Genomic DNA, 15655 nt, shown 5'->3' on the forward strand with positions numbered 1-15655 from the left:
TGGTTATATTAGAACAGCGTAGTGTTCTTTGCGCCTAATTGGCCAGTGGAGTAGGTTCTTCCATTCTCCCCTCTGGCCAGCCAGACCTGATTTAAATGTATCTCCTGAGGGAAGGAGGCAGCTGTTCTCTCCTGATTTCCATGTCTAAATTTAGGCCCTTTCCTCACTTCAACTCCACTCTTTCTCCTACTTTCAGTTTCTTGCTCTGTCTTTTCCAGTTCACATCCATTCCACTCATTTCCCTCCACCCTCTCTGTCACGTTTTTTCCTCTAGTTGATCCCTGAAGGGTGGCATTTCCACTTGCTTTGTCTCTCATTTTCATATTCTCTCTGTCTCCTGCTGCTCCCTAGTCTTTAAAGTTTATCTTGATCCTACCTCTTTTCTGTTGCTCAACTGTGCTCTATCTGTCACGGCGAATGGGGTCATTTTAATTGCCCTCCACCTTGACTGACATGCTAAGGCTAAGACAGGTCAAGAATCCTCTCATCTACATGACATTATAAAGTAATGACATTATGAAATTAGCTCTGCTTTATTTAGCTCGAATTAGATCATTTACTATACTGTGCTAAAGTTTCAGACACTTTAGCTGTAGATTCTTATCCATCACAAATTACCATAAAGGTGGGCTCTGATTGGCTCTTAATTCATTCTGCAGCATCAAAAGAACCCTGCATGCACACACGAAGCTGCTGTAACTTCAGTGACAGGAGGAACTAATGCTATAGCCCCCACACAGCTCCCACTTTACTTTTAGTGCCTAAACATGAAAGGCATTATAGAAAAATGCACGGGCCAATTCAGCCGCTTCTTGCCCAAGCAAATGACTGGACAAATAACACTGATACGAATATAAGAGTATCCTGGGTGCTTCCTGTCTGCTCCCCCACATGACCTTTCAAGCAAGAGCAGCCGAGTCTACTAACCTTTCTTATTTAGGCATTCAAGAAGCAGAGAAAAAGAGAGAGATGCAGCAGACAGATGGACAGCCTGGAGCTACTGACCTTTATACCAGGACTGGAGCTCAACTGAGCTGTAGAGCTGTGATGTATGGCCGAGAATACAGGATTACAGGACGGGAAGAGGCAGGCCACAGTTTTGATTAGCTGAGTCACCCTTTAAGCCAGTCAAGCACAAGTGATAATTGCAGGCTTGGGATCATGCTTAAAATTTAAAGGACAATTCCAGATTAGTAGAGCATGCCCATAATTTGTGTGGGTTATGAAAAGTAAGATGTGAGAACTGGCAAGGAGCTAAGAGTTAGCTTGTTAAGTCTGGCTATTATCTACCACATTAAATACAATAATAAATATGTGTATACATTTTTCTGCTTGCCTTTGTTTCCTTGTCCACACAAGTTAGGTTAATCTCTGGGTTTGTTTAAAACTTTAATTTTATTTCCAGCGCTGGGAAAAGAGAAGTTCTAATACTGAGTGGGAGCTCTTGTGGGACTCCCTTGGAATTAGGAGGCACAATGTTATTACCGCAAGTAAGAACAATAGTCAAAAGCACAAAAATAAAACCCACAATGTAACACAGTAGAACTGCATTTAAACTGTTAAGCTCAGAGCAATTAATCATTTGAACCTGAACTAGATCTGCAGGGCCTTAGAGAAGAATTTCCCATTATCGCTATACGTTATAATAGAAGAATAAATGTATTATGAGCACTTGCTGATGTTTTTCCAATAATCCTGTGTTAAAAAATGTGCATTTGAAACCGCATCGAAGGTTTAGCCACCCTGCAAAGCATATTCTCAGATGCTCTGACACTATAAAGCGTGGCCTTTAAGTGGCTCACTGTTAAAAAAGGCATCCCACTAAGAAGATAACGAATGAGAGGCAAAAGATTACATAGGACATGACAGCTTTGCCATGACCAGTTAGTGTCTATAAGGTTACACAGGTGGCTACGCAGCTGGGTACACAAGGTTTTCAGAGTGATTCTCAAAGTGTCAGGCAGCAGAGTGGCCTGGTGATTGGAGAGAAGGTACAAGGTCAACAGTTTTATCATCTCAAGAGCTGGTGTGAATTCATCAGCCAGGGATGTATCCTGTCACAGCGTCCTTGAGAATAAAAACTCTCCAACCTCTTCACTTGTTTAAAGCATCAGAAAAAATATTAAACACGCAACTGGAAAAAAATAAACATAAAAATACGAATACGCTGTCATCTCCAGGAAGGAAAGGCTAGGGCTGATCACATGAAGCACAAAATGTGGTTAGTAACTTCCTGGAACAGAAGTTAACATGTCAGAGAAGAGCATCATCACTCACTGCCCTCACTCTGGGACTCTCCCTCCAACTGCGACAATTTTCACACACGCTTTTCTCAAGAACACGCTGCGTACACGGGGTTGTCTCTTTTCTCTTTTGCGGTGAACTTTTTCACGCCTTCTATCAACATCCATCCTAAATCAATGTTGCATCTCCAATGTGATTTATCAACATTTCATAACACTATTACGCCCGGCATAAAAAGCCAGCCTTTAGCGTTCACTATAAAATGAAATGGCATGTTCCTGTGGGAAAAAAAGGGTAATTACCACTGCGACAAAAAGTATATAGCAGCTTTTAAGAACAAGAGTATGAGTGGAGTCTAAAGCACCATATGTAATTTATCTTTTGAATATCTTGAAAAGAGAAGACAAAGTGAAATCTCCGGCAATAAAAACACAATTGAATGCATTTAGACTGGTATTGCTTGAAAAGGGAGGCACAGTTAGATTTAAAGCACTTTCACTGCTGCCAAAACGCTCATAAGTGGAAATATTTAAAATCTGCCTTCCATTTTTCTCCCTGTGTGCATTTATCTATTAAAACCTTGTATAGTTGGTGAAGACTTCACACAGTTCTAATTGTTGTTATCATCTTTACACCTCTTCCTCTTTCAGTTGTGTTTTGGGGCTAACCTTTCTTTTTCTAATGTATAATCCAAACTTCAGTTAACTAATACCTGACAATAAATATTTATACAGTTGACATATCATACATTCTATTATTCTATATCTAAGTTTAGTAATCTTTATTAAAATAAGTAAGACCACTAGTAAGGTGTTGTTTTATCAGGTTCTCCAAAGATATTCCCTTAAGAAGCACCCACACTCATTGCCCATCACTTTGTAGCTGATTGTCAGTTACTAGCAGATATTGTAGGGTCTGGTTGCCTAAGTTACATAGTTACTAATCAGTGGTTTTCTTCATTTTTATTTTTAATTGCTGGTTGAGAAGCTCAGGACCTGCCCGCCTTGTGTCACCACAAGTTATATCTCCTGCCGTCACCTGAAGTCGCTGTATGTCACTGACTTTTTGTGGCTCCTGGGCAGCCTGTTGCTGCTTGTCGCTTCCTGTGTGGATTTGGCTTTTATTTAGGTGATGATGGCAGTGGAGAGTGCTGTCGGACATCTCAGTTCGATGTTTCTTATAGGTGATCCCTTGTGACCTACAGATCATATCATTTTCATCCTTAAGAGATCATTCCCATCTGGATTGAAATGTTTCACTACAGCGCCAAGGTAATCACTTCGAACTGCCATAGTTCCCTCTAAGAGGGCAAGTGATCCCACACAGTGCCATCATTATGCCCCTCACAGCATAACAGAGCCACCTGATCCCCTCTCTGTAGGGGTCTACAGTTCAGGTGTTTACTTTAATCAGTCACCTGTCCATATATGAACGATATTGTTATGCAAATGGTCATAAATTGGGTTATAGTGGTTCTCTCTGTTTTCATTCTTATAACTGAATAAACATTCACTTTTCAGCTTTGTTCTTTTTCTCTTGGCAAATGAGGCGTATGTAAATTGCGCTTGCAAACGAGCATGCCCGCGTGTGAGTATTTCTAATCTGAGCTTGCTCTTTTGACAATGATAAGTTTCTTGCTGTGAGCAAATTGAATGCAACCCCTGCAGAGGGTGGAGCTACCTTTGTATTCAGCACGAGCATACAATTACCTCAGGACAGTCATTTTTGATCTGGAGATATGAAATTAATTATTCGGCACCAGAGAGGCTGGCTACGGCAGTGCTGTTGTCATTTACATACAGTAATTAGACTGGGCAGCTGTTGGTGCTGCCGTTGCAAACTTGACATCCAACTTGGCCCTTGGAGTCAGAGCAACAAAATATCACCTACTTCTCCATGGTGCTGTTAGGTGTTGTTTAAGAGCAGCGTTACAGAGAGAGTCCAGGTTTGTTTGTGTATGTTTTTTCCGTTTCCACTGAGTGGATAATGTTAACACATGCTGTTCATGTAAGGACAATAATAACATTTAATATGATATAAGGGCAAACACAGAAGAAGAAGTGGTGTTCCTCGAGTTTACAAAGCACTACGAGAAACAAACATGCCAGCTCACGTATCTCCTCTTGACTTTTTTGTTGCTGTTTTTGATGACAAAGACCTGCCACAGCCGAACTTTTCTGCGATGCCACTTTTCAGGAGCCAAACCTACACATCAAAATTTATAAAAGCCCACAACCCAAATTCAAATTGGTGACCAGACATGTTTCCAGACACTTCTACCATTTGCCCAGTATTTTCTGCCCTTGATTCAGCCACATCAATTTAAAGGGCAGAGATATAAACCTCTGCCCATTCTCAGCATGTTAGCTGCCTGAGTTCAAGCTTGCTCAGTCCAGAATGGCCAGGGATCTCACTATCCTTTCTGAGCCAAGGTCAGACATCTCACAGTTTTATGACGGAGGTAAACCAGGCCTTCATAAATACTTCATACAGTGCTTTCTTCCAGCTAGCAAAAGCAAACAAGCAAGAAGAAGAAGAAGATGAAGCTGAGAGCAAAAGACAATTAGGAAAGGATATAAGCACATATTTTGACATGCAAAAAAGAAAGGAGAAAAAAGGAAACAACTGAGGCGAGAGCAGAAACAAAGGAACAATATCTTAAATGTTTCCTTCTAGCCATGAAAGAGCCAGTTCTTGCACAGCTAAATTCTCTGAATTGTCAAGTAGAAACTTTGGAAACATTCAAAAATTATGCAGTCCTGATTTATACATAAAATATAAGCAGGTACTATTAAATACATATCTTTGTGTACCCTCTTTGTGCTATACATACTGCTGTGTGCTTTAGATGTAATAGTAATAGGTGCAATATCCACCGAATTTTATCTTCACTTTAGTGTTTTTCAAAATAGCAAGATCACAGCTTCATCTATTGAATTATTCACTTTATAAGGCCATGAAGGCAAAGCTTTGGCTAGATTTCTTCTTGAATATAAGGCCAAGCAATATTAGCAGGCATCCACACGTTTACTGGCTTAGTAGGTCATTCAAATTAAATATCATAAAAGCATAAGGGCAGGGAAATCTAATTTATTGTGTTTTCTTGCAAAATGATGTGGAGGAAGAGTGTACTTGACTTCATCTTCTTTTTTATCACAGGAAGGATTTCATCTCTTATGCTTTCATACAGGGTGAGAGCAGGATAATCACAGGCTAGGGTGGCATTCATGAGGGAAATCAAACTAATCACTGCTGCCACCAAAAATCCCCAAATTCCCCAAATCAACATGACACAGTGTGATTTTCTAATGTGTAGTGATGTGTTGACAGATTCTGTTCATTTAAGAAGGATCTGGGGAAATGCTTGTCACCCCAGGGGGACCTGCAAGATTCAGTGGGCAGAAAGTACTAATTTAAAAAAAAAGAAAGAAAAAAAGAAACAGCTCTCATCATTTGGTTGGTGTCAGACTTACTTTGCCACAAAGCACTTTTGCCACAGCTATGAGTCAGTCACAATGACAGGGCTGATACTAGCTGCAGTAAAAGTTACATGTTTTTCATTTTCACTGAAATCACTCCAATTGACGATTACCGGTCTTACAAATCAACAGTTCAGATTATGTCGTGGTGGTTGAGGAGAGGAAGGATAGATGGGAAGTTAACATTTTTGACACGTGGAGAAGAGTGCATCCCCATGGACGTAAGGTTTCCATACAGTCTTACCTTGCATAAAACCTCCAAATTTGATCAAACTTTCCCGTCTGTTTCACACTATTTGAAAACCTTAAATCTCATAACTTAATCCAGTTATTATTATTGTGAAATGCACTAACTGAATTTTTTATTTGAGTTTTTAAATCCACTGTCAAAACACTTGTAGTACAGCCTCTTTTGAAGAAGAGTTAGAACTCAGATACTAGAATACTGAGTAGAGACAGGCCACTATCACATCTTCATTTAGTAGAGCACATAATACCACAGAGACTGCCCTCATTTCCTGTGGTGTTGCACAGGGCAGGTGTCTTGGTCCATTACTTTCCTCATTATACATGCTACCACTTGCCAACCTTGTCAGGCAGCACACCATGCACTGCTGTAGTTACACATTCACACTTTTTCTGTAGAACCAAAACAGTTTGAGGCCTGAGAGGGAAACTCTTAGAAATATATAGGCAATAATTCCAGCTGCAAAAATACCTCGATCCACACCTGTCAGTTGCAAAACTGACACTGTGCCTCTTCAGTAAATCCCAGTCGTTGCTCTTTTAATGCCAAAAGAGGGTTTTGCGCTGGCGCAGACTGTTAGTAAATCTAGCCCTTGTACTCTTGGATCCTCTACTGCCAAACTGGAAGACAGCCAATATTTTTCACAGACATCCAATGTTTTTTCGTCTGGGGATGCAGTTTTCGTCGTTAATGCTCCTAAACTTTGAGAGCCGTCTGTCTCAAAAGATTAGGAAAGCAAGCTAGATAGATACTTTAAATAAATGTAAATACAAAATTTAACAAGTGCACTTCCTCCTTTATCAATCCTGCTACAGATCAGATTCAAAAGTTTTCTTTGTTCTTTGAGGTTTTATGTATGTTATATATGTTTTTTTTTTATTGTCTTTTGCTTGTTTTTTTGGGTTTTTTTTTGTCTGTTTTAGCAACTTTGTTATATTAAATTTCCTGGTATACTATATCCCTTTAAAACTTGCCTTGTGTTATGTTGAACAAGAATGAGTTTGCTGATAACAATTAGCATTTATTTTTATTGAATTTTAAAATCCCCCAAAATAACTTAAATTAAGTCAACTCTGTTTTATTGTTGTAGGGCAATATCAGAGTTCAGGGTGTCACTGTAATAATTTTCGACTTGTTTTAATGCAGTAAAATGGACGTATCACTATAGGAGGGGTGGACAACAAGCAGGGGGTTGCACACAAACAGAAACGGGACATACAAAGAGAAGAAATATGCTGAAATCCATGAATTTAGGCAGGTGACATAAATGAAACAGTTTCACATGTGTAGCTATATTACATTTTAATAATATCAGAGTATATGGAAGTGCCTAAAAAGTTTCAGTCCATCAGAAGGTTATAGTTGTGGCTGCAAAAAGACTTCCGGTCCTGTAGAAGTCTATAGGAAAACAGCTTTCTGATATATATTTTAAAAATGTGCGTGTGCCTCCAGTGGCATAAGCATGCACCGTGCTGAGGTTCCAGCTTTTACAGGTTTTCCTTTTTGGACTTTCAGGGGTTGATTGAGACGATCTGCAAGCCTGGATCCACACTAAATTTCCCATGTGTGCTATAATTTATGCTTGCAAAAATCCTTATCACAACTTTCCTGATGCTATGCATATTTTTCAAGTTACAATTTTCTTCATCTAAGTGAACAACTCATTGTACATCATGAGTAGGCTGCAAACAAGAGCTGCTTGTGACTTTGTATTCTTTGAGTTGCAGTAGTCGTGTACAGAAATGTATGGAAAAGCAGAAAACGGGTGTCAACCTGTGGCTTGCAGCAAACTTACTAAACTTCACAGTTTTGTGCTTCCAAAAGCTCGGGGCAAGATTATCTTTAAATAGATATAAGATAAAAAAATCAGTCAAAAAACAGCTTCGACACAGCTTCTGAGAGAGACCTTGCTATGTAGTACCAGATGTTAACAGCGCATCTTTTATGTCTTAGAGTGAGCCTTTTCTACAATGAGAAGAGGCCTTTTGCAGAGTTTCTAACACTGAGTTTCGCATTGACTCTTTTTCCATTGACTGAATAAATGCTTTTGGGCCAGTGTGCATCACTTGATGAATACAGATGTTATAGTAATGCGGTTTGGCCACTAGGCCAAAATTGCTGCTTTGGGATGCTGGGAAGGAAAATTAGGAAAATTGAGTGAAACTTATTAAAAGATGTTATGATTGTGTATTTACAATATGCAGCTAATAGCTTTAACATTTGAGCAGAAAATAAAGGTTCATTTGATCACACTGAATTATTCTCAGATGTTTTCTCACATGTGACTCTGTAGAAACACCACCACTGCAGCGCTACTAGGAATTAGTGAGGAGACCCACATGCCATCTACATAATATATAGACAGTATTTTATCAGTGACTACTTGAGTATTTTATCAGCAGCCCTTTGTAAATATTTTGGCCAATCGATTTATGTGTTGTGTTGTGTATGGTTACGGTGCAAGTGAAGCATGTACAAGACTCACTCTAAATAATGATTTTGTAAAGTTTAAAAAAACACTAATTAAATTTAGTTAGAAATTGTGTCACTTGTGCACATACAAGTGCCATATATTTATTTTTGTGCTGTTTTTTAGCTCATTTGCAATGCTGACTGTGAAATATAACTGCGATGTAAACTTCCACAACTTAAAAAAAAGAAAAAAGTAGAAGAACAGAAAAAAAAAACATCTTTGAATTAATCTTTCATGCTGTATGCAGTAATTGGCGATGCTATATATACACATTTACAAAAGAATAAAGGCACCCTTAACCATCCACTCAGTCCTTCAGTTGCACACATACCGATGAACCGAGGTGAGCTAAGCCTTTATCCACCCACTGATCAGCATGAATCTTATCTGGCTTGTTATGTTTTCCTACCAGTAGCCTCATTATAAGGGTAAGAGAGGCAGGCCGGAGACATGTGCTCGACTCTGATCTACACATCTTCTGTTCCCCCTATTAAAGAGTGCAATGGATTTCCTATACTGCTGCGGTAAGATGGAAAAGGATGATAGTCAGGTTAGGGTAGCCTTTAAAGAGAGGATTGAATCAAGAGTGAGTGAGACAGAGATGATACAGTTAAACACACGCAGCTGGATGCTGATCAGGAAAGAGGTGGTCTAAATTCATTATGGATTCAGACGCAGCGGGAAAATGAGAAAAAACTGTAGCGAAGTGTTGAGGGGGAATGTGATGTTGATCCTGTGACTACTATCACTGCAGCTGAGGATAGCAGGGAAGGAGGACGTAAGGCGCTGACAGGGTTTTAACATGAGGATTATACCAAATCTACCATTCGGCAGCAGGCAAACTCTGAGAACAACAAGTGTTGCTTCCTTCACTTGAAATTACATTCTGACTGGGTTAGTAATATACAGCTTTTTAGCATTGCATGTTAAGATGCGCCATAAGGAAACAAACACTGGAAGGACCTGTGCAGAAGGTCCGTACGAGCTCTGAGCACAGAAATAATTCTATAAAATGTTACTTTTCTACAGGAGGCTTCTCGATTAAGATAAAAGCTGTTCAACTGAGCTGTTTTGCTATTTTATTTAAAATAATGAGCAACTTGCCATATTTCCTCTGTCTTGATTGCCTCTGTTTATTCATTTTATTCCATACTGACTCCATGAATTTGCGATCAGGGCTCATGCCATCTGCTGCGGGAGCCATGTTCTTCTTGTTGTCGAGGATTGTTCTTTCTGGTTCTGACTGCCCTATTGTTGTCACAGTCATGCTGCACGATGAATTTGGGACTGAGCTCCAAAGCGATCTCATCATAATAACCTGAGTTATATAAAAGCCAAACACTTTCGAGTTCTGCCACTTTAATTTAAAAGTTTGGCTCAGATTATGATTCTTGAAGAAATGTATTTATTGCATAATCACTGCGAAACATCTATAAAAATTTTTTTAAAAAAAGGAGCTTCATTTCTGCCAAATATGCTTTGATACAGTTTGAGTGTTTTTATTAGGTATGCCAACCTTAGCTGATACCAATCCTTTCATCTGAATTATGATCACATCTCTGCTTAGGAAGTGACTGTTGTGTGTGTGTGTGTAATCATTAGCCAAAGATGGTAACTAAACAGAAAGGGATTATAACCACGGTTGAATAAATTCTTAGTCTTTGAGAAGCATATTTGCTGAGGCACGCAGAATGAAATCAGGTTATCTGCTCTCAAATAAACACTTTGCTTCTCCTCTCTGACTCACTTTTTGATCTATAATCCGTTCTCGCTGCCATAGCGGAGACACAGAAGATGATGGAGAAGATTTGGATCTCTTTAATGTACTGCCACCTTTCCAATAAAAGCAATGGCAAAGGACATTATCACACAGTTAAATAGCTGATTAATAATTGCATGACCTTGGGTTGTCTTTGCACTATATACATACCTAAATGATTTCCTTTTCCCTAGTACTAATTTACAAATCTAAAAATCTATGTTGAAACAAACTGTCTAATTTTATTCTCAAACAAATTAGTTTTTCCTCATTATTTTTCAGTGTTGGGATAGTGATAAATCCCACTATGGCAAAACCCTGTAATAGAAATCCGAAATGAAAAAAACAAAAAACACATTTCATCCAAATACACAAATATGACTATTCTCAAAATAGTCAGGGAACAACAGCACAGACACACACGCACACAAAAGAATAGAAGCAAATAGATTAAAATATCCGTCCATTAATTTTTTAAAATAAAAGGTTAAGTCTCTTTTCTGATATTGGTTTGTCAGGTTGAGTTTGAGGCACAGCGGGAAAAGCAGCAGCAGCAGCCACCACTCACCTCGAACTTTGCCTTTTGAAGCCATCACTGAAGTCCCCAAGTAGGCAAGTGGGGTTGGACGGACAGCAAGAGAGGCAGATGTCAGAATACAGAGGAAAAAGAACAAAGAAAGAAGACAGAACAACTGATTAGATAACTGTAGGAAGAACAGCGTGTCTGCATCTGTCGCATATGTGCAGAAACAGCATTGTCTTTATCTCGGATGTCAGTCACAAGTGCTGAACCCCCACCCGCACAGATCAGTCAACCCTGAAAGAGAATGTCCTGATTTAGCTCATCAGCAAATTGAGACCTTAGAGTGTGACACCTTTTAATTAGTCGAGACACATCATGTGGATCGTGCAAGAGTGCTTTTGGTTTTTTAACTGCCAGACCTACAGTATATGGGTTTGCGCAATACTGTACGTGTCATGTTGTGGATTTGTGCTGCCGTGCGTCATTTGACTTTGGGTAGAAAATAAAGATTTTGTTTCATAGTAATGATTTATATGTTTGGATGCAGTGACACATTCCGACACCGGTGAACCATCACATCATCCTGTGTAGGGATGGGTATCGAAAACCGGTTCTTGTTGAGAACCGGTTTCCACTGTTTCAATTCCTTGGAATTGTTTGCCATTTTTGCAAACGATTCCCTTATCGATTCCAGTCCGAATGACGTCACCACGTTGCAGAGCGTCATTTACCTGGCAGGATACACGGCGCCTAAGCAGCTCAAACGCTCAAAAGTTTGGTTATACTTTACGAGAACGGATGACAACAGGGCAACTTGCAATACTTGCAAAGTAGATATTTCATTTAAGGGAGGAAACACTACGAATATGCAAACGCATTTGCTCACAAAACACGCGATGACCTTAAATGAATGTCGTGTTTTTAATTCCACTCCGGACTCGTGAATCTCAACCCAGCAGCAGTGATAACGTTTGCACGTCCTCTCCCCTTAATACGGCAGGTAAATAATCAACTAACAGTGCATATTATGTTAGCGCGATCTGCCTTATTACAAAACCTGCCATTACTGTGCATTTAGGTGACCATGATGAGAGAGACAGACAGTCTGGCTCAGATGCTGGCAGTTGTCGCTGCAGTCTACCGGTAGCGTCTCCTTTCAGGCCAGGATAGACGGATGTCACCGAGCAGTGACTAAGTTTGTGGTCAAAGGCTTGCACCCATTTGCCACAGCAGATGCCCCGACATTCGGTATGTGAATGTGTTTAATTGTAGGCAGGGACATTACTGGATATTCTTGTGTAATTGCTACAGAAAAATTTATGTTATACTTTGTTATTGCTACAGAAGAATATTTCTTTTATTTATTTTTTTCCTGGGGACCCTGTGACACCCCATTGAAGAGCCGTAGGCTGTGGATCTCTTAAGATGTCACTGTTGGGTTTGTAAGGCCATGTTACTCCTAAATTTCTATCTTGTTCAAAGAGAAGATATAAAACAAAGTTCTAAGCTAATCGACCTTAGTGTTCTCCTTTTTTAAAAAGAATCGATAAAGAATCGAATCGTTAAACAGAATCGAAAATGGAATCGTAATCGTGAAAATCTTATCAATACCCATCCCTAATCCTGTGACTGACAGCGCTGTAATCAGCGAAGTAAAGGACATACAGGGATGGTGTCCAAACCAGTGTATGGCACACTATGGGAGTATTCAATTAGCAGCTTATTCAGTACAGGCCAGCAAAGCCATGTATGAAAAACAAAGGGAATAACAACATAGAGGACCTAACCAACACATGAGCATCACCTCTGAGACATCCTGCGGGTAAAAACACAGAGGAGAGGCAAATAAACAACATAGATTGTCTATTAGTGTGCGTGTGTGTGTCTGTGTATTTGCGTGTGTATCCTGAGGGAATGACTCTTATGCTTCACACACACTGCTTTGCCAAATTGATGGATCTATTGGAATGCCTCCAGTGAGCCTGAAAACGTGTACAGCTCTAAGAGACAGGGCCTGAAAAAGAATGAGGGAGAGGGAGAACAAAGAGAATCTCACTGCAGGTGCCGAGTCTGCAGGTTATGAAAATTATTGTGGTTTCTTTTCGATTACAGATTAATAAACCGCGCTCTCTGTCAATGACAAATATGGAAATTTCATACAGAATTTTAAATTCACTATCAGAAAGGGAGCAAAAAGTAATCCTTGAATTCGGGCCCGGAGATACAAACCAGCTGCTAAACAGTCCGTACACTCGCTTGACTCTCACATGGATTTTGTTTTGTTTATATTTGAGGGCCATTAAATCCTGATAGCCAATTTTCAGTGGCTGACAGAGATGATTACGCTTTGTTAGTACTATTTCACAACTTGCCAAGATGCAAGGTAGCGTGGGGAAGTGAGAATATGAAAGACAAAAGAAAATGCAAGAAAAAGTGCTACAAAAGAAACATATATGTCATATTCATCAGGCAAATGTACACAGACACACACAGACACTTGAAATTTTTACACCTTGTTGTTGTGTCACCGGTCAAGAGGGAGAGGGCCCAACAGACAAAAGGGCAGTGGATGTTACATGTCTACCAGGGCTGCTTTCTACATGAGACTGAAGGCTTTGTGAAATATTCCTTTAGCCGTGTCTGACCTCTCTATATCCCTGCTTTTCATGCCTGCTGTCAAAGTATGAGTTCCCTGTCACAACTTTGCCTCTGTGATCTTTCTAAGTCAAAATCTGTGGGGAAAAAAAGCAGACAAAAGATGAAAAAAAACGTGGGTTTTTACAACTTTTCACTCATAACAAAGGAGGAATATACAGCGTATATGGCTGATAGGGAGACATAAAGGACAAGCTGCTAAGAAAAGAGAAAAAAAAGAAATGGAGGGAGACTTGTTCACTAGCATCTCCACACTTGCGTCTCAGGTTTACAGTTACCAGGCAACCGACACAACAGTTCTGTAAGTCAAGCTGAAATTGCATAAAACGCTTTTCATCCCGTTCTCTCATTCCCCCATTTTACCATGGAGTGAGCATAGTATCCCCAGTTGATTACACAATGGCCACCTATTACACGCTCTCAATACTTCATACTGATTGGAGAGAATCCACTAGAGAGAGATAAGGATGTAACACCTGAATTGGATTAAGTTTGGCTGTTTGTGTATACTGTCCACACAAAAGCGCTTCTTTTTCCATTGTTTCATGTTCAGAAGAGAGTTCACTTCAGCACATCAACACACCACTTTATTTATGAATATTTCTTTACCAGCACTTTTAGTCGATGGACCAAACCGAGGCTGCAGCAGAAATGGATATTCGAGAGGGCACAAACAGTGATGCTAATGGAATGTCAATAAAAATTTGGTGACAAAATAATTGTTAGTGGTGAGAAACAGGGAGTTACCATGTTTAATTAACCTCAACTTTGAAGCCACTATAAATGGGAGTAAAGCACAGTGTGTACTGACCTGGAAATGAAATGGAGAGGGAAAATGAATGGGAAAGACAACAATTTTACCACATCAGTAACTAGTATTTATGTGTGTATGTCTAAAGTCCCTTTTATGGATGCGGATGGGGCTTAACTATAAATATTACAATATTATATTCATGATTACCTAATCAAGATTGGATCATGACTGAAAAACAAACTGCATTATTCGGCAGTCTTTAAGCTCAAGTTATGCCTGAAAACTTGCATTATAGATTTCACCAGACCCAACACTAACTGGACTGGGGATTAACAGTTCTACATGACTACGAGCATAATGAACACAATCTAATTAGAAAACCATTAAATAATGCAATTACTATTACTTATATATATACACACACGTTGTTTGCCCCAACACAAAACAAGCCTTTAATAAAGAATTGCTAAACAGACACCCGTTAAAGTATTTTTCACCACAAAGCTTAGCTAGCATACCAGTGGTATCCGTGCAGTTAGCTGAAGCAATTAAGCAGCCCTTCCCTTATTTTGTTACACTGCCCTTCTGATGTGTTTCTATCACGTAAATCCTCTCGGTTTGTCTGAATTAGGGTTTGGCCACGGTTTCAGACTTGTTAGAACTCCAGTATGCTTCTGTGTCTCTGCTGAATGTGTAACTAGGCATGATAGCCATAAGATAATAACACTGTCTGTATCGAGTCTCAACTGCTTTAATTTGGAACTTGTCTGCCACCCATGTCACTTCAGCTTTAACTTCATTTCATGGCATCTTGCGTGCACAAATAACAGTGCGTAGTAAAAATGGGGTCTGTCCTGCAGGGTGAAAGTAATCTGCATTAAATGAACTTCATGCTTCTTGGATACATGTTATATACTATTACAAAAGACAGTCATTAACACATCACGTCTTAAGACATTTGGTGGGTTTTTTTTTTTTCCAAACTGTGTAAATATAACTGTAATATGAACAGATGGATGCACATGCATGCCATCACTCTTTCCAAGTATTATCTAAAGCAGGATCTTTGTCTAAGCAATGTGCAAACAATGACATTTTATCTAAGAAAATTAAAAGTGAGTGACTGCATGTTGGTGACACAGGAAAGTACTGAGGTGCAAGCAGGTTGTTCGGTGTCTCTGTATCCATCAGCAGGGAGCTGTCATGAATAAACTGTGTGATAGTTCATACTGAAACCACCTACTGTGACACACACACGCAGGCATGTACATGCACACATACATAGCAGTGATCACAGTATTCCCTCGGGGTATAAGTCTCCTGGGAGGACGTGAGGAAGGATGTTGCAATACAACATCCTTCCTGTTTTCCTTCTCTTTTCTGTCTACATTCGTCTTCCTTCAACATATGCACATTCAGGAGTTTGTATCACCTCTCTTTTCAAATTATTCTGCCTCCTGATTAACCCTTTCCTTGCCTGCGTCTTACTCTGCCCTTCTGCATTGCCTATCCCCTCAGGCT

The 15655-nt window shown here is 39.6% G+C and overlaps 1 protein-coding gene across 5 annotated transcripts in view; it reads right to left on the reverse strand.

Moving 5' to 3' along the window:
- The window catches only part of cadm2a (cell adhesion molecule 2a), a 211446-nt gene that overhangs the window by 59609 nt on the left and 136182 nt on the right, over nt 1-15655 (reverse strand). For 3 of the 5 annotated variants that reach the window (XM_085289108.1, XM_085289105.1, XM_085289107.1), the window contains exon 2: nt 10771-10797. The exons of the other annotated variants lie outside the window; for them this stretch is intronic. In XM_085289108.1, the coding sequence (XP_085145234.1) occupies nt 10771-10797 (27 nt within the window). The remainder of the gene's footprint in view (nt 1-10770; nt 10798-15655) is intronic. 5 annotated transcript variants of the gene reach the window in all.

The sequence above is a fragment of the Mchenga conophoros genome, linkage group LG10 (assembly GCF_057382185.1).
Source record: "Mchenga conophoros isolate Kocher_MC1m ecotype Shallow Benthic linkage group LG10, M_conophoros_male_GT1.1, whole genome shotgun sequence".
Taxonomy (NCBI): Eukaryota; Metazoa; Chordata; class Actinopteri; order Cichliformes; family Cichlidae; genus Mchenga; species Mchenga conophoros.